Raw genomic sequence first — 21,108 nt, 5'->3', positions numbered from 1 at the left:
TGCTTGTTTAAAATGCTTACTAATATGCAGGGGCATAACTATACCTACAGGGGCCCCATAGCAAATAAATTTACAGGCCCCCCTCTCAGCCCGCACCCGCCCTCTTAGCCTACCACCCCCGCTCTCGTCCCGTGGATCCCCCTTTGCCCGAGGCCCCCCCGCCCGCACCCTCCTCACTCCCCGACTTACCTGATCCATGGTCGCGCTGTGCAGGGCAGGCGCACCTTCTCTCCCGGTTGGCTCTATCTCACTGACTGATGCTGGGAGGAGGCGACCATGCCTTCTCCCATTGTCAGTCAATGGGGAGAGCTGGAGGAGGAGCTGACTGGGAAGACGCGACCAGGGAGCGGGGGGGCTGCGACAACGGAGCAGGTAAGTGGAGTAGAGGGGAGTGAGGAGAGTGATGGGGGAGTGAAGAGGGTGCGGAGGGAAGGGCCGCAGACAGAGGTCTGGCACCATAGGTGCAGGGGGAGGGCCGGGCCCCGGGATGGTCCGGGCCCCATAGCAGCCGCACCGCCTGCACCCACGGTAGTTACGCCACTGCTAATATGTAATTACAAATATATTTCTCTTTCTTTGATTAAACGTATTACTGAGACTAATCAATGTCATATTGTGCAGACATTTTGATGGTTAGAAGGCCACCATCTTGCGTCCCTTGAAGTGTATCAGATTTCCTATCTCTGTCCTAGGCAAATGTACCTTAAAAAGATTCCCCCTTTGTATAATAAGATAAAAACTAAATATGAAGTTGAGACTATAAATCCAAAATCTTGAAAAGTATGTTGGCTTTGGGGCTCCTACACTCTACAAACCACACACAATTCCTCCTGTATACTTCCCACCAATACAGTTTTTGGAATTTTTGTGTGGACATAGTCAGATCATGAGGGGTCTGGCAGCATTAGAAGGGGCATGATTAGCTTTTTTGAGGTCCCCAACTTTCATTCCCAAGAACAGCGGTGCATTGCTGCTATAGTGACATGTGTGCATCACCTGGCCCCTGCTGTTCTGCTATGGTAGGGAGTGATGAGAGGCATATACCTGTGCTCTGCAAAATATCAGTGAGCAGGACATATGTATCCATCAAGCATCCTAGCTGTTGTGATGGTCTGCCTAGATCAGGACAGTTGGAAGGTATGCGCTGGTGTTACAGTGACGGGAAGTGGGATACAGGCGGCCATAAAACCAGGTGCTGTTTTCGCTACACACCTCCCTTTACGTAATCTGAATGTTTTCCAACAGTTGTGGTTGCATTGCATCAATGGGTGGAATTCAATTGTTTTCGCGGCCCGCATCTCCCGTCTAAAGTGGTCCCGATTTTCGTGCTGATCGCGCTCAAAGTGGTCGGTTTAGCCGCGTAAAGCAGCTAACCCGACCAAAGTCCTGGGTGCGATCGCGAAAAGTGATGTTTGGGCGCCCAAACATGTCGCTTTTCGCACATTTCAGCTCTCATCCCCCAGGGGCTGCGAGCTGAAATGTAGCTCTGTCAGCTGATCGTGCCCGACACGAGCAAGAATTGAATAGCTCCATCGGGCGCGATGGGGGCAGGAATCAATTGAATTCTGCCTTTTGAATACATACAGTGCCATTGAGAGCTCCCAACGGCCCTGATATTGGAGGTGTGTGGCCAAATCCGGAAGGCGTGAGCCTGCCCCCTACCCGGTGTCGTCACGGGGATGCTGGCCGCATCCGAGTGTCACCCACCCAGGGGTGACACAAAAATGACAGGAGCCAGGTGATGCACTGTAGCATTACATGTAGTACTCGGCTCCTGCCACAGTGAGGGAGCCGGCACTGCACACAGGCTGGTCCCCAGGGGCAGTCCGCATCTCCGCACTACTATCTCCTCTCATGGGTCTGCACCCAATGTCATCATGGTGAGTGATGCCACTGCCCCTCCCCCAAAAACCTGCAACATAATAGTATATGTGGCACTGCGCACTCTGCATATGGGAGGCTCCAGGGGTCCACCTATAATAATTCTCTTAGCCCACTACCATTGCAACAACGTCTGTATAGCAGCGCAGCATCACATTGGGCAGTGAAAGAGGGGAGACTGTTTTCTTGCTGCTACACAGATGTGGCTTCAACAGTAGTGGACAGCGAGGAGAATTTTTCAGGTGGGGGGAAATCGCTGACCCAGGCACCCGCTGGGCCCCTCCAAGTGGCCAGTGTAAGTAGTACCCGCTCCCCCACCTTCTCTGCGCCCCTGAATACATAGAAAGAACCGTGCTTATTTCCGGAGTTGGCGGTTATGAGACCACACTGCCCATATACATCAGAGTGTGAAAGTAGCCGACGTCACTGTGACGCATTTGCACCTGGTGCAATCAGACAGATCTCTGTCTAGCGCACTCTTCTGTTTATCCTGTCTGCAAAGACCAAGTTACAGCCACTCAGCCGTAAGAGGCAATGCTGCTTAGATGTGTACAACTCTATTGTCTGTACATGCTCAAAGTAGTGTGCGCAGGCTCCAATGCAAGCACATTGTTAACTCTGAATCAGCCCCAAAGGATTCATTTACAAAGGTGGAGAAGCACAGCCTGAAGCCTTTTTATCCTGATTGCCAAAATTTTGGTTAAGTCTCAAAATTTTTCCTGCACCAAAATGGTGGTGGAATTAATATCTGCTTTAAATGAAGCATGGACCTGGCTAAACTGCCTGGTGAATTATGGCCATCTACAAAATGTATCTACAATAACACACACACACATACTCCCCCCCCCCCCCCCCCAGTAAAATTCACCACCCGCAGGGACTGCCTAGCAGCGGCCAGTGACTAGCTCTCCCTGCTGATCACAGCAAGGCAGGCAGTCCAGACTGCAATAGCAGAGAGAGGGCTACCCATGGGAAGCCACTCACCTGCTATTACGGCAGCCCTATCTGGCTTGTAGGGGCTGCAGCTTATGCAGTCCCTAAATGCCAGCCTGTCTGCCAGCAGCACCGGACTTAAACAAAACCCCTTAATTAGGCCTCGCCCCTAGCGACCGCCAGACTTAAGCCCCGCCTCCAGGTGACATCAGCTGTCCATCACCGGGATGGCAGGGAGGAGAGGGCTGCATAGACTGCTGCCTATGATGTGCAGATCCCCAAGCCAGACAGGTAAGGAGCTTCCACTGATCAGCTCTATTTGCAGGGGCATGATACAAAATGTTGACATGCACATTATGTTGTCATAATATCGACATTACAATTTTCTACTGTTAGAGCCCAAAATCTAACCCTAAACCTGTATTGTCAACATTGTGACTGTCGACATAATGACCATGTCAACTTCATGAATGTCAACATGTTCACTGCTGACATTTCAACATTCTGAAAGTCAACAATATTACTACATACGCTTTTGAAGATATGTAGTTATGAATTAAAAGCCTGAAACGTGTTCTGCACTATGTAGACGGTGGCTATAAAAAGTGACCACCCCATGAAAGCCTCTCTTAGGTCTGCGGTTCTGTTAACCTCACGGTACAATCTAGAGTCCTTAGCACTGGGAAAACCTCTATTTTAAGAGTATAATTTCCCAGTTTGTTATATTAATGAGAAAACAGTGGTATCTTTTGTTCCTGGACTTTATGTTTCCGTTAAGGTGCCCATACACTGTACGATTTTTTACATGATTTGGCCGGTTTCGATCAATTGGAATGATCAATCTTGTAAAAAGTGCCATGTGTGGGCATGATAACGATGCCGAAGCGTGCCCCCGCCAACGTACATTGTCGTCGCAGATCAACTGAACCTGCAGGAAGATATCGACCTATCTTTTTCACGATTTGAATTACATAGTTCCGTGTGTATGCACACAGAACGATGTCATGCACGATACAGATGCATGTAGCACAGACCAGGGAGATCCATGGTACATGCATCTGTGTCATTGACACAGAAGCATGGACGGGATCAGTGAGATCTGTCTGTATTTCTGTGTATTTACATTTTTTTAACCACAGCAGCACAGATGGGTCTCCCTGATCCCGTCCATGCTTCTGTGTCAATGACACAGATGCATGTAGCACAGATCTCCCAGATTCGAGCCTGCATCTATGTCATATCGCACTTGATCTAATGAATATGCAGATCATTAGATCGTGCACAGTAGATTGGGTGAACATCGTGCAGCTTTTGTTGCACATCATTCACCTCAGCTGCCGGAGAGAGTTCAAGGGAGATTACATACGACATCGGATCGTTTGCAAATCGCACTGTATATGGGCACCATTAATGTCTTATTGGGAATACATTGTTGTACTGTATTTCTGATTATTATTTAATATGCTTTGGAATTTGTTTCTGTACTGTAAATATATTATTATGTAACGTTTGCAGTTCTATAATAAAAATATTTGGAAAAAAGTAACCACCACATATGACTTATTTCACATTACATTTTTCTTATATTAAGGACCCAAACTTGATCTATTTGGATTTTCTTAACAGATACAAAAAACCTGAATTAGGTCAAATAAAAATTTTCTTAAATTACAATAATAAAAATGCAATAAAAGTATCCACCCCATTATTTTTGAAGATGCAAACTCTGGTGCCATCAGCTATCTTCAGAGATCACAATTATTTCATAGGACAATTGAAGTGTTTCATATGATTTAACAATAAATACACCTGTCTGTGATAGGTGATGCATTTGGTTAGTGGAATCAAGAGCTTCATCATGAAGATCAAAGAACTAAAGTTAGTGTCAGTGGTTATTTGATCATACACATCACACTACTTGTTCATGGTCTTCAGTGTTAATGACTAGGATCATGGGGCTGCACTGTGACATCCCTGCATGGCACAATGCTCTCAGCTTGCCACTGAATGAGGAGTAGGATTGTGATGTGTATAAGCACATTACTACACATACTTTTATACCTCTCCACTGCCCCCCTGCTTTACAAAGTAAGGAGCAGCATCCCCTTCTTCACTATTGTCAGCCAGTCTCTGGCTGTGGCTAATTCAGGCTAAGAGGCATTGCAGGAGATTCAGATTGAACTGCACTTATATGGTGTATGGCTGGGGACAGCCTTAAGTGTCTGCATGCAAAATACATGGGCACTTGTTTGTGAGTGCAATGTTTTAATTTAATCATTGTAATAAATTATGTACAGATCTTTTGGAAGCATTCTCTGTTTCTATATTCACCCAGCGCGTCCCAATACACTGATTATCAGAAGTGCAGGTACCAGGGGCGTAGGGAGGGCGGTTCCAGTGGAGCACAAGCTCCATACGCCGAAGGTGTCCAGAGGTGCCGGGACTGCTGGCTTGTACCCGTCAGCTGTCTAAGCTGACAGCCGCCGGGGGCCGTTGCTTCACCACTACTGTATGACTGAGCACGCTGGCCTCTGAAGTGATCGGAGGCTAAGGAAGCCTGCGATTGCTTCAGAGGCCAGCGTTCCCAGTGATACAGTGCGCAGGTGACATCATGACGTCACCTGCACGCTGAGGAACCTACGCGGCTGCGCCTGCTGGATCTAGTTAGATCCAGTCTCAGCGCGGTAGCTGGAACGACAGAACTACTTTTAGGGACAGAACTATGGGGGGAGGGGAGGCACTACGTTAAGGGACACAACTACAGGGGCACTACTTTAAGGGGCAGAAGTACAGGAGCACTACTTTAATGGGAACAACTACAGGGTCACTACTTTAAGGGGCACAACTACTGGGGGCACTGCATATGGGCACCACTACTGGGGGCACTGCATATGGGCACCACTACAGGGGGCACTGCATATGGGCACCACTACAGGGGCACTATTATAAAGGGGCAGAACTACAGGAGCACTACTTTAAGGGGCACAAATACAGGGGCGCTACTTTAAGGGGCAGAACTACAGGGGCACTACTTTAAGGGGCACAAATACAGGGGCGCTACTTTAAGGGGCAGAACTACAGGGGCACTACTTTAAGGGGAACAACTACAGGGGGCACTGCATATGGGCATCTATACAGGGGGCACTGCATATGGGCATCTATACAGGGGGTACTGCATATGGGCACCACTATAGGGGGCACTGCATATGGGCACCACTACAGGGGGCATTGCATGTGGGCACAACTACAGGGGGCAATGCATATGGGCACTACTACAGAGGGCCCTGCATAAGGGGCACTACTACAGGAGTGATACGGAAGGAGGCTGGAAAGCTGAGGCAGGAGGATGGAGAGACAGGGGAAAGAAGGCAGAATATATTTAGCCCTCCGTGACTCACTGTGATGCTGCCCCATATCTTTATTTTTACTTCTCTTTACTTTAATCCCATATGGACCTGCCTCCTCCCTGGAACATAGCACGCATGTGCTCCGAGCACCCTGGCTACCCGCTACTCCTCTGGCAGGTACCAGTGGTAATGAGTTGGGTACTTGAAGCCGGTGGTCAGAATCCCGACGCCGTCATCCCAACAGGGTTAGTATACCAACACCTGTCGGTCAGTATCCTACACACACCTACACTAACATCACCTGACAGGTGTTGGAATTCTGAGTCCCGGAATCCCCGCGGTCGGCATTATGACCGCATCCTATCAGGCCCACAAACAGCAAAAAACAAACGCAAGAGGAGGCGATGTCAGAGTAGGTGTGTGTGGCACTGTTATTGTGTGTGTCATTCACTGTCAGAGTGAGTATGTACAGTATATATGTGCCAGTTCTTGTGAGTCTTTATGCCCATCTGTGTATTTGTGAGTCTGTTTATCAGTCTATATCATACTGGCTCTCTGTGTTTTTATTACATCTTGTAACTCATATATACCCATGTATCCGTCACTCATATTTCTCTCTCTCACACATCTATCTATATTTTACCTATTCCCAAGATACCAGAAACAGATAACGTTAGCTCACCAGCACTGTGTGCATGCCTGTGTACAGCCGGCTGAGGGACACCAGTGTGGAAAGGCAGAGTGCAACCACAAATCCAAGCACAAATGGGAACTGTTGAGAGAAGAGAAGTGAATATACCTATTGTATCATTTCCATTCAACTCAATCTCTTTTACTTTTTACATGACAGTTGTTATGTGCGAGGTGACAATCTGAGGGTGAAATACTCAGACTGGTAACGGATGATCATTCTGTGCCGAGCTGCAGCCTCTGTTCTCCTGCACATTAAGCAGAGCTTACAAACATTACACTATTTCAATTACCTTTTCAATTTCAGAACTGTCCCTTTAAAAACAGTGCCCATTCCTCATACCCATATAATAGGTAGGCTATGGTTCTGTACCTGAATACTTATAAGGAAACCACCTATGCAAAGCGAGGCACACTGGCATTTTATCTGAGCGCAGTCTCCCATCACTTATCACAGAAATCTCAGAAGATGTAAGGATGATATCCGGACTTTAGATAGTAAAAATGTGAACAGTGTCTACATAGACACCTGGGGCTAAATGTAATAGCCTGAGAGCCAGTGCAGGAACACATGCGAGTATATCCGTATTTTTAAAGAAGCAAGCAGGTTAAGTGGCAAAACCAGCTTGGTTTATACTTTAACATGCTTGCGGCTTTAAAAATAGAGACATACTTGCATGTGTTCCTGCAGCGGGAGCGGCTCGCAGGCTATTACATTTAGCTCAGCCCCCAGGTGTTAGACAGTCAATAGGTCGACAGTGACAAAAGGTCGACATGGAAGAATGTCAACATGTACAAATGGTCGACATGATAAAACGGTCCACACACAAATGGTCGACATAGGCACTTACCCCGAAGGTTAGGGCTAGGCTCTAGGAGGGAGGGTTAGGCACTTACCGGAGAGTTAGGCACCTAGGGTTAGACACCAGGATGGAGGGTTAGGGTTAGCCACCATGAGAGGTTTAGGGTGAAGATTAGGGTTAGAAACAAAAAAAATCATATGTAGACCATTTTCGGGTTGACTTGACTATATTGACAATTTGAACATGTCGATTTTCTTCCATGTTGACCTTTTGTCCCTGTCGACAATTAACTGTAACATCTGCTGTCTATCTAGACACTGTCGACCTTTTTACTGTCTATCTTTTATATCATAACCTGTAAGGATATCTGAATGTCCAAATGAAGTAACCCTGGCACTGAGTCGTTTTAATAGAATTACTTTGTAGAACGAACTGCTGGCATGATACGCTGAGAGGTTGGGGGAAGGCCGAGGGGTAGGGGGTTGTCACCCAGACTTAATGACCCACTTTTCTCAATTACTTATTCCCTTCAAACAGTTGGCCTGATTCAGAGCCGCTCGTAAGCGGCCGCTCGTTCGCTCCGAGCGATGTTCGCACATCTGCGCATGCGTATGGGTCGTAATGCGCATGCGCCAACCAGTCATTGCGGTCGGAAATCAAGCGCTCGCAAAATAGCGAATGCCTGCTAATTTGAGTGACAGGATGAGGCGTCTGTGGGTGGTAACAGGGGAAGGTGCTTGAAAACGGGGAGTGGTGATCCGAACGCAGGCGTGCCAAACGGTCAAAACAGGCGTTTTAAGGGTGTGCATAATTAACAAAGCAGCGTCATCGACCACGTCACTTGGTTGTTTCTTAGCCTGAACTGTTCGCATAATTGCAATAGTAAACTCCAACCACAAGCACTGCGAGCAGTTCAGATGCCTTTCGATGTACTCGATTAATCAAATAAATAGCGGAGATGACGTAGGATGCGAGCGGCCAGGGGGCGTCTTTACAAAATAGCGAGCGCATGTTTCGTTCGCTCGCTCAGACATAGAGGCGTCAACAGACTGCAAAGCCGAGCGCTCAATTTAAAATAGTCGGCCCCTTTTTCTGAACGAGCGAGCGCAAATAGCGTCCGGCTCTGAATCAGGCCCAGTATACATATATGTAATGACCCAGTTTTCCCAATGGCTGATTTCCTTTTACCTTGCAGAAAACATTTATGTCATGTTTTGTTATCGCAGTCAGAGACAGTGAAAATAAACTATGGATTTATTAGCTACATCTTCCCTTCAATGATGCAAAATACAAACATAGATAACAACAAGTCTGAGGCATAATCAAGTTATCACCCACCTGATAGCGCCCCACGGAGGCCAGCAGGAAAGTAAATGAGATTGCCGTGGCAGCGATGGCGTGTGTGGATGGCATGCCATATTCTGCTTCTACTCTGGTTTCCAGCTTCACCACCGGAGGGGAGGAAGGACGAGGCCACTTTAGCAGATCTTTAGAAGCTTGTCCAATGTACATGACAACCTAAAAGACATGAATACAAATCTGAATGCAGTCTGATTCCTTATACCAGCCATTTGGGCCAAGTAAGAGGAACAAGGTCCAAACTGAAAGACAACCAGCCGTTTAGTCCCTAGGTCAGAAGGACCAATTACTTTTGGTATGACTTCTACAAAATGTACAGAAGATGTTTTCATTCTCTCTTTCTCTCTGGGTTATGTGTCAAGCAGTGAAAAGCGTGGAGAAGTGGACCAGTGGAGAAGCTGCCTATAGCAACCAATCAGTTTTGAAGTATAATTTATCAAGTACCGTCTATAAAATAGGAGTCTCAGTCCCGTGGCCTGATGTAAATAATAAATGGTAATCCTCAAAATGGAGTCCGGAATAATGTCCAGCTAAATGTTTATAGTTACCAACTGGATAGAAGCCTAGGTCCTGACGAGTGGGTGGTGGGCCCACAGATGGTGAGGAACCTGAAGCACCGTAGTTGGAGGAATGAATGAGCCGGTCCGGAATCCACAAGCTGTAGAGGTTGTAAGTCGTTGAATAGGCCACATGTAATGGAGAGCTAGACACGTTTCCCTGCGGTAAACCCGTAGCTTCCTCAATAGCATGCTATTCAACGACTTACAGTCAAGCCTATACATTCATCTTTTACACAAATATCTATGTTATACGGATTTATAAATTTTTTGAAAATTGTGAAGCTATCTGATATTGATTAAGGAATATTTACACACTAATATTGTTTCAATATTCATTGTGATTTGGGAATGTGATTACATCTAAATTATTTGGTAACTATATACTAGATTTAGCGCAGGTTCTTCCATTTTTGTTTTGGTTTTCACTAGTCAGGAGAGTGACATCCTCCTTGAGCCAGCAGCTTTCAGACAGCGCCATCTGATATTTGTTTTCGACCGTCTATAAAATAATAGGTACAGTAGAATCTGATTGGTTGCTATGGGCAACTTCTCCACTGGTCTACTTTTCCACAATTTCACTGCTTCATACATAACTCTGCCCCTCCCTATACTTCATTCTACTCCTTACTCCTCACTAGGGCACCTAACACTAATGTTGCATACACACGGTCAGATTTTTCTTCAGATCTGAACGATAACGATTTAAAAAATCGTTCAATCGTTCATATCTGACATGCCTGAATGATGAACGATGCGCGTTCCCGATGATCAGATAAAAATATCTGACATCTGATGTGTTTGCAGTCAGACTTGGACGATTCCATTCATTTTAATGCAGTCAAAAAACGTTCAATCGTTCAAATATTTGGTAAAATCGTTCAAATCGTTCATCTGACAGATCTGACAAATCTGACCGTGTGTATGCACCATTACTCCCTGTTGCTTATTTGAGTGTTATGATCGCTAATGCAGAAATGTGTATAAACCATGTCCTTGTCCTGCACTTTTTTGTCCTGTGAGTCACTTATTTGTTTATGTACTTTGTGAGGCGCTGCGGAACACTTGTGGCGTCATATAAATAAAGGATAAAAATAATAATAATTCAATGCTAGCGGCAGATCACTGAGCACATATTGGGTTCACACTGCTTTACAAAAATTAAGTTTAGAACAATCATTTTATGTTTTGGGGTGGGTGATGTAAACCACCAATGAGTTAGAACATTGCCCCTTTATCACAGATTCTTCATAATGGAAATACTCATATTAACCTTCCAACACTCCTGTGCACAGTAAGTAGGCACTGCAGTTAGTCAGCCAAGCTAATTTTATTCATTACTTGCACCAATGCATCTTTTCCATATAATTAGGACTAAAGTGATCCCATAACTTCCTATAATTAGTGATTTAAAACATGAGAATTTTTTTCTGCACTTTACATGACGAATTTTAAATTACTGAATCTATCTGTGAAAGGGAAATAACCATAGAAGTCACTAGGTTTTCAAAACTACAGAAAAATAATCAAACATAATTCACAGAAAACATTGATTAATTATAGAACATCAGAAATCAAGGAAATATTTGTTTAGTAAATCACTATTTAATTTTCCAAAACTAAACTCGCTGGTTTAGGATAATCGTTTTTTCCTTAAACCGGGGAGAGGTGGAAGAAAAACAAACAAGAAAACATTTTAGGCATGCACAGAGATTTTCCCATTCATTTCATTGGCCCACGACCATTTATTTCTGTATGAAGTGGGTGGAGCCTCAACACGCCATAACTCTACAACAGAACTGGATTGCAAGTGTGCAGCTTGATACTTTACATCATAGTGGCCAGTGGTCACCATACTAACAGGACGTACAAAGGGTCATTGTGTTTTAAAACCATGGATACCACCTGCCCAGTGACTAACCCTTTCATTTCAAGCACTGGCAATTCACCATCAAACATTATTTTACCATCAACAAGACTCACGCCCATCCTTCAAAGCTGCCATTATCAACTTGAAGAATCCATGCCTCTCACATAGATGTACATTGCCGGCTAAAGAGCCAGCAGCAGGATGACCCTTCACATCCAAGATGTACTAAGCTCTGGAAAGTGATAAGTTGGAGAATGGTAAACTATTTATTTATTACCAGTTATTTATTTAGCACATACATATTCCACAGCGCTTTACAGAGAGTATTTGGCCATTCACATTAGTCCCTGCCCCAGTGGAGCTTACAATCTATGCAATGGTGAAGTAATAGCTTGATTTGTTCCTATGGGCAATACCACCACTTTAATTTTTAGAAACTTTAGCAAATCTGCCCCTTGGTGTTTAGGGGGAGATGTACTAAGCATCGCTATCGCAATGCGGTACATCCTCCCTGACTTTGCGTACATATTGCGGTTAATTACCGCATTATGTACAAAGGGTTTCGCAAAGGACAGCTTTCCCGATAAGAGCTGTCCTTTACGATGCTGCCGGGCAGAGGGACTTCCGGGTTGAACACCCAGAAGTCCTCCTGCGCATAGGCTGAAGGCCGCGGGACGCAGGGGCTCATGGGAGGGATCCGATCGGATCCCTCCCAGCCAGGAGCATCGCGAGAAGAAGCCCATAGGTTTCTTTTGGGTAACCCAACCCCATTTTCGGGGGTTTTACCGCATTTTCGCCGTTAGTACATCTCCCCATTATTTTGAATAAATTTTTTCAATTTTGTGGTTTATTTATTTTTTGCAGTGTGAAACTACAGGTTCCAGCCTGCTCCTATCTACCCTGGTCATAGAGGAGTGGGAATAGTCCCAGTGCTATTCATCCAATGGGAATTTGATATTATTTTTCATGATCTAAAGGGGAAATATATTAACATGTCCATTATCTCAGTGCTAAAAGGCACATACTGCATCAATGTATAAATAAATAGCAGTAGTCGGAGAGGTACTGCGCATACTGGCGATCTGCTGACCTCCCCAGTATCATATCAGCGCTGTGCTGAGATACCATAGGTTCTTCTATTGGCACCACCCTGTTGTACATGTGCAAGCTTATACAGCAGCACACGATTACACTTATACACATTACACTCAATCAAAACAATTACAGACAGAGCATCCAGGGGTTTATTCATGGAGCAGTGAAAAGTCCCATGTAGCTGAAAACAGGGATTTCACTGTCTTGCTCGATTTATAGAGGGGTTACCGTGGAGAAGGATATTCCAGCGGCACCCCTGCTTCGTGTATGAATGGCATCACAATACTTTTGTATGGTGAGTGTGATTTATAGAAGAGTGGAAAGCTCAGCTTTACGTTCCTCTGCTACGTACAAATTCGCCATCTGAGGATAACGTAGTCTGTACTGCAAGCCGAACAGTGCAGCGAAGTTGCATACTTCCCTACTCTCTGCCCAGCACTGGCTCCGCCCCTTTTTCCCAGTGTCCATTGCAGCAGGTCTGACCTGCTACTCTCAGACGCCGGTGCATGTGCAGCGAGAAGCAGATATATCATGCACCCAATATGTCTGTCTTCTTACTGCTTCCAGAGATCGCGGAGGGGGCGGATACCACACGAAGACACCGGACAGGTACAGTCATCTGAGTAAACGTACAGGTTACTCAGGATGGTGGTTTCATGCAGCTGAAGACAGTGGATCTGCATACAAGGACGCAACCACTGGCTTCAGGACCCCCGGATAATGGGACAGACACGCCCCCTTTTTCTAGGACGCTGACTAACGCCACCCCCTCTCTGCCCCCAAATGGCCACAGCTTGTCAATCAGGCTGCAGTGTCCGGGCACTTCCAGCAAAATCGCAGAAGATCTGTACATGTGCAGAACTTATAACATTGGAGTTGTTGGTGAACCATCGGGTTTGTATACAGCTATGAATCCGGCCCTATAAGTGCTCCTGATGCTCCAATTCTTTTACCAATAAAGATACATGTGGATGATATCATCAATACTGTGCATCTTTACCCTAGAGATCAAATGATACCCTCCTGATTCCCGGGTGCTTGACATACTTACATTACTGTAAACCAGTTGCGCTGCACGCCATAAATCTGCCCCTCCTGGAGTAGTGCTTATTTATTTAACAATGGAAGCCCAGGTTATTTATAGCAATTGTCATGTTCAGACATCTGAGCAATAGTGTAGAACTGACCAGACAGTGGTGTCAACTTAACATGTATTGCAATATGTGACGTAACATTTAGTGCTTTTATATAGAATATAGTTTGGAGTACTAACTTGGCGAGTACAGAGTTTCTATTATTTATATGTATTATTACTCACTCATACACACACATATATATCAGATATATCAGATTTTGGGTGTTACACAAACACAGAAAAGATGGTCTCATTTCTATATTTCTATCTTTACCTTTAGCTGGTATGATGATGATCATAGTGATAATAGGAAGAATGGCACATTCCCTGCACAGAAAGCATAGGAAGACGCCTTCGGCTGTGACTCCGGTACCTCTAACAGCCGTTTCTATGGCAACAAAACCAGAGAAGACTCTGGGCTGACGAAGTCACTAAAAATAAGTCTGTCTACAGAGGGGGAAACATAGGAAGTAACAGAGTTCAGAGACAGATCACTGTGTGCTACAATAACGGCATACAGATTAACCTGCAGCACACAGATAAGGAAACATTATTATATATACGCACACACAATGCATGACTAGCACACTGTAATATATATTGTTTTCCAGATTTACCCTAGCACAGCATACCAAGACAGGGATACAGACTGGGGGCGGGATGAACCAAAGGGAAATTGCGGGCAAAAATCTGTTACTTTCTGGAGCTTGGACCCGGTAGGCAATGCCATCTATAGATGGCATTGCCCAATAGAAGCCTATGGGCTTGTTTTCGCATTGTGCCCTGGGAGGGATCCAATCGGAAAAGAGCTGTCCTTTGTGATTATAATCGCAGTTCTAGGTACATAACGGTGTTATTAACACTGGTATGTACCCAATAAGTGGCGTGATGTACCGCATCCAAAATGCACTGCATAGTACATCCCGTCCTGGGTGTGTTACACATATATCAGAAGATTACACTGGCTCCCTTCTTATGCCCGAGGTCTCCTACCACTCTAGTGTTCTTTATGAAGCAGGTCACGTGTAATATAGTATGTGACCCAACCTCACAACCTTGCTTACAGGGTAGGTTATATGTTATTTAAAGGGACTTGCAATGTGGGATGATGAGACATTTACATCCTATCAAGATCTTTGCCACCTCTGAGATGGTGCAAAATTGATGTTATTTTTGTTTAATAAAAAGGGCCATGACCTCTAAAACAAAGGATTGCCCCTAAAATGTGCCATCACCACACCTTATTAATCTCATTACAATAATATCACTCCACAAAAGGAAATTCTGCAATTCTCCAAAAAATGAGGCATAGCAGTGCGACTGTCCAAGGATCAACCTCAATCCGCCCATTTCCTCCCCTCAGCCAACTTCCGGTCAGTCAGAACTCTAGACGCAAGTTGAGGCACCCAACAGTCCCAAAACTGCTCTTGTACCACACAGCAAATGTTTTACGCTTTATAAATGACCTCCATTGTGTGCACATCATGTGTATAACATATCAAATGACCTAACAATGTGACAAGTCATATAAATACAATATCATACTTTGAAATGACAATTCTCTATAGCCCAAGAGAACAACAAACAATGTAATATGAGGTTATCACAATCACTAGTATTAGTAACAAGAGAACCTCCATAAACACCAAAGTACAAGTGGACACTTCCACAATTCCCCTGTGTGTCTCAATCTCATATATCGCTATCAATATCTACAGATCTGACCTGTGAACTTTACTCCCTGTTGGTATCGTATTGTTATATTTAGTTTTCTCATAGTTTGCTCTTTAAATTATCCACAAGAAATTATATTTTATAGATCTATGATTACACACATATATAATTTACTGTATTATTATTAAATACAAAATAAAATACCTTATATCCGAGTACAGGCAGCACTTAAATGCTCAACTGTGCATTATTTATACACATATGCCCACAATCCTCCAGGCCAGCTGCTTTTATGTAGGTCACAGAAAGCGAACTTGCTGCCTACACAAACATTTTAGTATTTTTGTTACCATTTTAATAATTTACATATTGGTATACTTTTTAGTTTATTCAGCATTTTTTTTTATTAAGTAGAGCTACACAAATCTGCTGTGTGTAACTGGTTTGTGTTTTGTGAGCTACACATACTGCGATATCTGCTGCTACATCGGCTATTAGCAGGGTAATGCAGCTGGAGCTCCCGAATTGTTCCCCATGTTTTGTGCAGTTTTCTCCCAAACAAAGCCAACAGGTTCCAGTGATCCCGTCAGAGATCTACCTCCTCTGCCTGAGCGCCATACAGATGGATTTATTCCCGTTTGGCTACTTATGCACATGGCCAATTTAGACTCTGTTGATTTATATACTGTATGTAGCTGCTATTTTTTTTTTGTGACAGTTCATACTTCATATAAAAGAAATGGGCTGGATAAAAGGGTGTTAATGATATATATGTTAGTACCAATATTTTGAACATTGTTGTTTTCTTTAGTCGCAATTATCTGCACTCTACATATTAAGGATATGACAGTCTATTTTAAGCCACGTACACACTAGACGATATTTATGAACAATATGGACGATAACGATAGCGTTCAACGATATATCGTTCATATCGTCCAGTGTGTATGCAGTGAATGATCAATGATGTGCGCTTGGCATAGAAAGAGAATAATTCTGTATTATGAAGAGAAAAACTAGAGAATATCAACTCATAGGGCTTATGGAGAGGGACCCAATAAAGCATCCTTTGTTTATTGTAAGAAGAAATGCACGTTTTATATAACTAGTTCCATTTATTTATGAGCAACATACAGGATAGTTTACAGACATTCGTTATATAAATAAAAGTTCTCCATTTGAACCTACGCTAATAATGCACTGTGAGAGGTGTAACTTCCACTTGCTGCAACTGCGGTGGAGCACTGAAGAATGGAGGTATAGGGATTATAGGGAAAATACACTGTGAATAACTGTGCTGCATATTGTCACCTTTCTTGCTCTTTGACTATTCTAAGAACCAAATATAAAACTAACGCAGGCCAGCACTATATGCAATTATATTTCTCTTTATTCTGAATATCAACAGGAAAAATATGTATTCAATGTGACCAACATCACCTGGGACCAGGGCTCTGCACATCATTAGGCCACGCCCCATCACAGCAAAATGTCGCGATTTGTTTGTCCATGAAGAGGGGATGGGTTAAACAGCATGATTTGCTTCATTTTAGCCCCACCCCTCCATACAGACCAGCAAATTCCCTTCACTAGAAAGTGGACGGGATGTTGTATATCCACCTACTCTTCCCGGGGGTGGTGGAGTTATCCAAGAAATCAGAAGCCTCCCGCAACTTCTGGGAGAGTAGCCAAGTATGGTGTGAAGTCCTTGTGGGTAGGTGCATTTTGGGATTTGTGCCTTTTAGTGCCAAAGAACTTTCTCTATCTCCTGTACACAGTATCGGTTAAATTTACTAAACATTGAATTTAATTGGCTACAAATTTATCTAAATCAATCAACATCAATCTTGTATTTTAGGGGCTAAATCACACATTTACTAACACTTAAAAATCAATATAAAAAAATCACGTCTGCACACTGTACTGCGAGGTGCCACCAACACCCCCGTACCCCCACCGCCCCCGTTTAGTGCTGTACATCTCCAAACGATTGCCATGACAACCACCACCCAATCACATAGGAACTACTGATTCCCCGCCTCCTTCACCCAATCACATATTATCCCACAGCACACACCCACACAGCCCGACTCCCCAGCAGCTGCTCGCACCACGTGGCCGCCTTGTACATCATCACCTAGAGTTGCCATGACACAAGCGACCAACCAGGAGTCTCAACGTCACCTGCATCCCCCGCCTCCTCCACCCAATCGCAGACCATCCCCCAACACACACCCACACAGCCTGTCTCCACATCAGCCGCCCGCATCACGTGACCGTCGCTCAGTTTACACAGCGCTGACATGGCTCCGGCCCCCCGGCACACACCCAGTCATCTGTGTAGCCTCAGCCCCTCCCGTGTGACACAGCTAATCCACGGGACCATTAGCACACATCACCAGACACAGCCCAACCTCCCCATACTCCATCACATAGCCATCTCTGCTACCAATCCCCATGCACACCCACCCCCCACCTCCTCGACCACTGTTGGCCGCCCACACCACATGATCACCACCAGGTGCAATATTTAAAGCCCATGCCTGCAACACCACTCTCTTTACCTCCTTGAAGACAGCAGAACCCCTCCCAAAACGCATTGGAGACCCAATCACCACCACACTCCAGACCCACGGCTCACTCCTACTGACGCTCCTCATCCCCACGGGGTCCTCCGGTGGCAGCAGCCGTCCCATCTACATCGCCCCCGCACTTTCTGGTGCAAGTGCCTCCACTCCATCCTGCAAACCAATTGTACGCCCCAGAAGTGCACTCATCCAGCCCGTCCCGAGCAGTCCATCCCCTGCCACAAGGGTGGCTCTCACAGGGGCTCCCACACCCTGCCCCGTGGCAGCATCCACAGCAGCTTACTTCCGCAACTGCATCTAAGTACTACCAGCATCACCCAGTCGCTGACCGCCACAGACAAAGAGATCATCTCGATCAACAGCAACCCATCTCAACAACCGCAGCAGCTCCACTCAGCCAATACAGACCTGCAGCTACGGTACACCCTCATGGCCCAACCAACATCAGGCCGTACCTACCAGTAGGTATCAGACTTCGAGACCCTGATATACACACGGGACGCCGCCAGGTATATACTTCCACCCACCACACCTGCTGTTGTACAACACCCCCTCTCTCTCCCCACTCCCAACCAATGAGACTCCTTAAGACTGTCGACCAAAGGTCCAGCAGGGGTAACGTGCCGGTCTATTGAATCGCACGGGAAGGAGCCCCCTGAAAGGGTCAACCCACCTCCCCAGTCTGTCTTTTTTTCTCACCTACCACCACACCCACCTTATGCCCTGGACCACGTAGCAGTAGCATTGTGACTACTCCAATAAAGCATTTGATTTCCACCACTGTGTCCGCCTCTCTCATTCATACGGCCCACCCGTCCCCACATAACCACACCCAACACATTAGCAACCACATTTACAATCCAACACTCCCCCATTACCACTGCACCCACAGGGCGAGCGCACTTTCTGTCCCCCACCTTCTCTATCTAGCAATACGCAGGACCTGGTACTCCTGCGATCAGGAAAGTGCAGCACCCCAGACTCACATCAGCCACACCCTTCAGCCCAACAACACACCACATCTGCTTACACAGTAGAGCGCAGTCCTACCCAACCAATATAAACAAAATCATCTGTTAGTAAATATGTGATTTAGTCCCTGAAACACAAAATTGATGTTGATCGAGATTAAAATCAACAGTTAGTTAATTTAACCCAATGTGTTGAAAATAGTGGAAGCCATGTTATATATAGGCACAAACTTATAGGTGGTTGTATACTAGAAGTCTTCTACCCTACATTAGTAAGATATGTAAGCTCTTGCTCATATCTATACATGTAATCACAGGTTAGAAAAAAGCCATGAGTTCCATTCAATATTTTCCCTGTAAAGTAGCAGTTTTCATTAAAGCAAACTACAGTTCAAGATGGAGAATTCAGATAATGGCGATACTCACACACCAGACAAATATCATCCGCCTTGCGATAAAAGAGTCGATGTTCCAAAGAATGAAAGGCAGGAATGTGATGTAAAATATTTCTTGTCCCAGCGCAGCAGCGAATCTGAAAAGGTAATACAGCACGTAATTGTGCACCATGTACTTTCTGGCCGGCCCCTGCAAGTGATAAAAGAAAGGACCAATTACAATACAGCAATGTCATTGAATAATGAAGTTCACATATTCCTGAATGTTCTATTGCTTATTAGACCGAAATGTGGATTTGGGGCCTGATTCACTATGGAAGGCTCTTCTGCTTATACGCACGCAACGCAGTTGCTAATATCAGTGGTGATATTTAATTGTTTGCAATCGCAGCCTGACATAAGGACGCCCACTTCCCCTTACTCACATCCGTATACTTGGCCAACATAGAGAAACAATTGGTAACATCGAGTAACATCGGACAGTTATTGAAGCCCAGACCTTAGTCAGGAATTGCTTATTTCAGCGCACATTATGAGGCCGCAGGCGGCCTCTGGTATCACAGCGGCTAATTTATACACGCCCATGCAACGCTGTTGAAATGCACAGGAATCGCACAGGCACAACTGCGTTCACCCGACCCCCCCCCAACAAACGACACATCCTGTCAATCACTCAGCCATGGGTCTGCGTATCCACTGCGATGGCAGTCCTGATCGCAGTAGCTAGTTCGCGCACTGCGATACATACAAATGCGCAGTATGCAATAATCGACCAATTGCGTGTGTATAAGCAACTGCTTTCCTTGCTTAATCAGGCCCTTGGTTTGGTGAACTGACTGAAACCAGGCAGCCTTGTAGGGATTTGGCTTATGATTTCCAACAATGAACTGAATGAACTCAAAAGAATGTGTCGGCCAATTTTGTGGCGACCATTTTCATGTCAACCATTTGTACATGTCAACCTTCTTACATGTCGGACCTTTAGTGTCTTGACATTTTGTCCCTGTCGACCTTTAGTCTCAGTCGACCTATTGATTGTCTAACATCTAGGGCCAAATGTAATAGGGTGAGAGTTTAGAAAATGTGAGAATTTAGCAGTAAACTCTCACATTGGTCAATTTCTATCTACAAAAATGGGAAAACATCTGATTGAGATTTTAAATCGTGAGTTTTTTGAGTCTGAAAAACATGCGAGTTTGCTCTGTTGCTTTGTTCGCGGACTGTATTACATTGGAGTTTAAAGAGTGTGAGAAAACTGTAAAATTTTCTAAACGCTCACCCTATTACATTTGGACCCTTTTGTCTATCTAGACACGGTCAACCTTTTTACCGTCTATCTGTTAATCCACATCCACAATGCAAGAGGCATAAGAAAACTCAGGGAGGGGTGGGGGAGGCAGGTTCCAGTCACCTAGAAACCCCCACCTGCCAGCCTGCAGCTAAAATAATGACAATAGAAGCTGTATATGATATTATTTTTCTAGAGCTGCGACTGGAACATGCAGTATAAATGACAGGGCAAAGTTGCTGCACATGCCCAGTAGTAGCAGCTTTTGCCACCAGGATTTGTTGTGTGTGGATCTGAGGGCCTGATTCAGAGCCGGACGCTATTTGCGCTCGCTCGTTCAGAAAAAGGGGCCGGATATTTAAATAGAGCGCTCGCTCTTTGTGGTCTGTTGACGCCTCTATGTCTGAACGAGCGAACGAAACATGCGCTCACTATTTTTAAAAAAACGCCCCTTGGCCGCTCGCATCCTACGTCATCTCCGCTATTTATTAGATTAATCGAGTACATCGAAAGGCGTATGAA

At 45.0% G+C, this 21,108-nt stretch overlaps 1 protein-coding gene across 1 annotated transcript in view; it reads right to left on the bottom strand.

The window, feature by feature from the left end:
• SGPP2 (sphingosine-1-phosphate phosphatase 2) overlaps positions 1 to 21,108 on the bottom strand; it is a 66,857-nt gene that overhangs the window by 4,637 nt on the left and 41,112 nt on the right. The window contains exons 2-4 of the mRNA XM_088472116.1: positions 19,330 to 19,488; positions 8,993 to 9,172; positions 6,844 to 6,933 (exon numbers count right to left, since the gene is read on the bottom strand). Of these exons, the coding sequence (XP_088328242.1) occupies positions 6,844 to 6,933; positions 8,993 to 9,172; positions 19,330 to 19,488 (429 nt within the window). The remainder of the gene's footprint in view (positions 1 to 6,843; positions 6,934 to 8,992; positions 9,173 to 19,329; positions 19,489 to 21,108) is intronic.

The sequence above is a fragment of the Taudactylus pleione genome, unplaced genomic scaffold (genome assembly GCF_031769625.1).
Source record: "Taudactylus pleione unplaced genomic scaffold, aTauple2 ptg000120l, whole genome shotgun sequence".
Classification (NCBI taxonomy): domain Eukaryota; kingdom Metazoa; phylum Chordata; class Amphibia; order Anura; family Myobatrachidae; genus Taudactylus; species Taudactylus pleione.
This window is presented reverse-complemented; position numbering and strand designations above follow the sequence as displayed.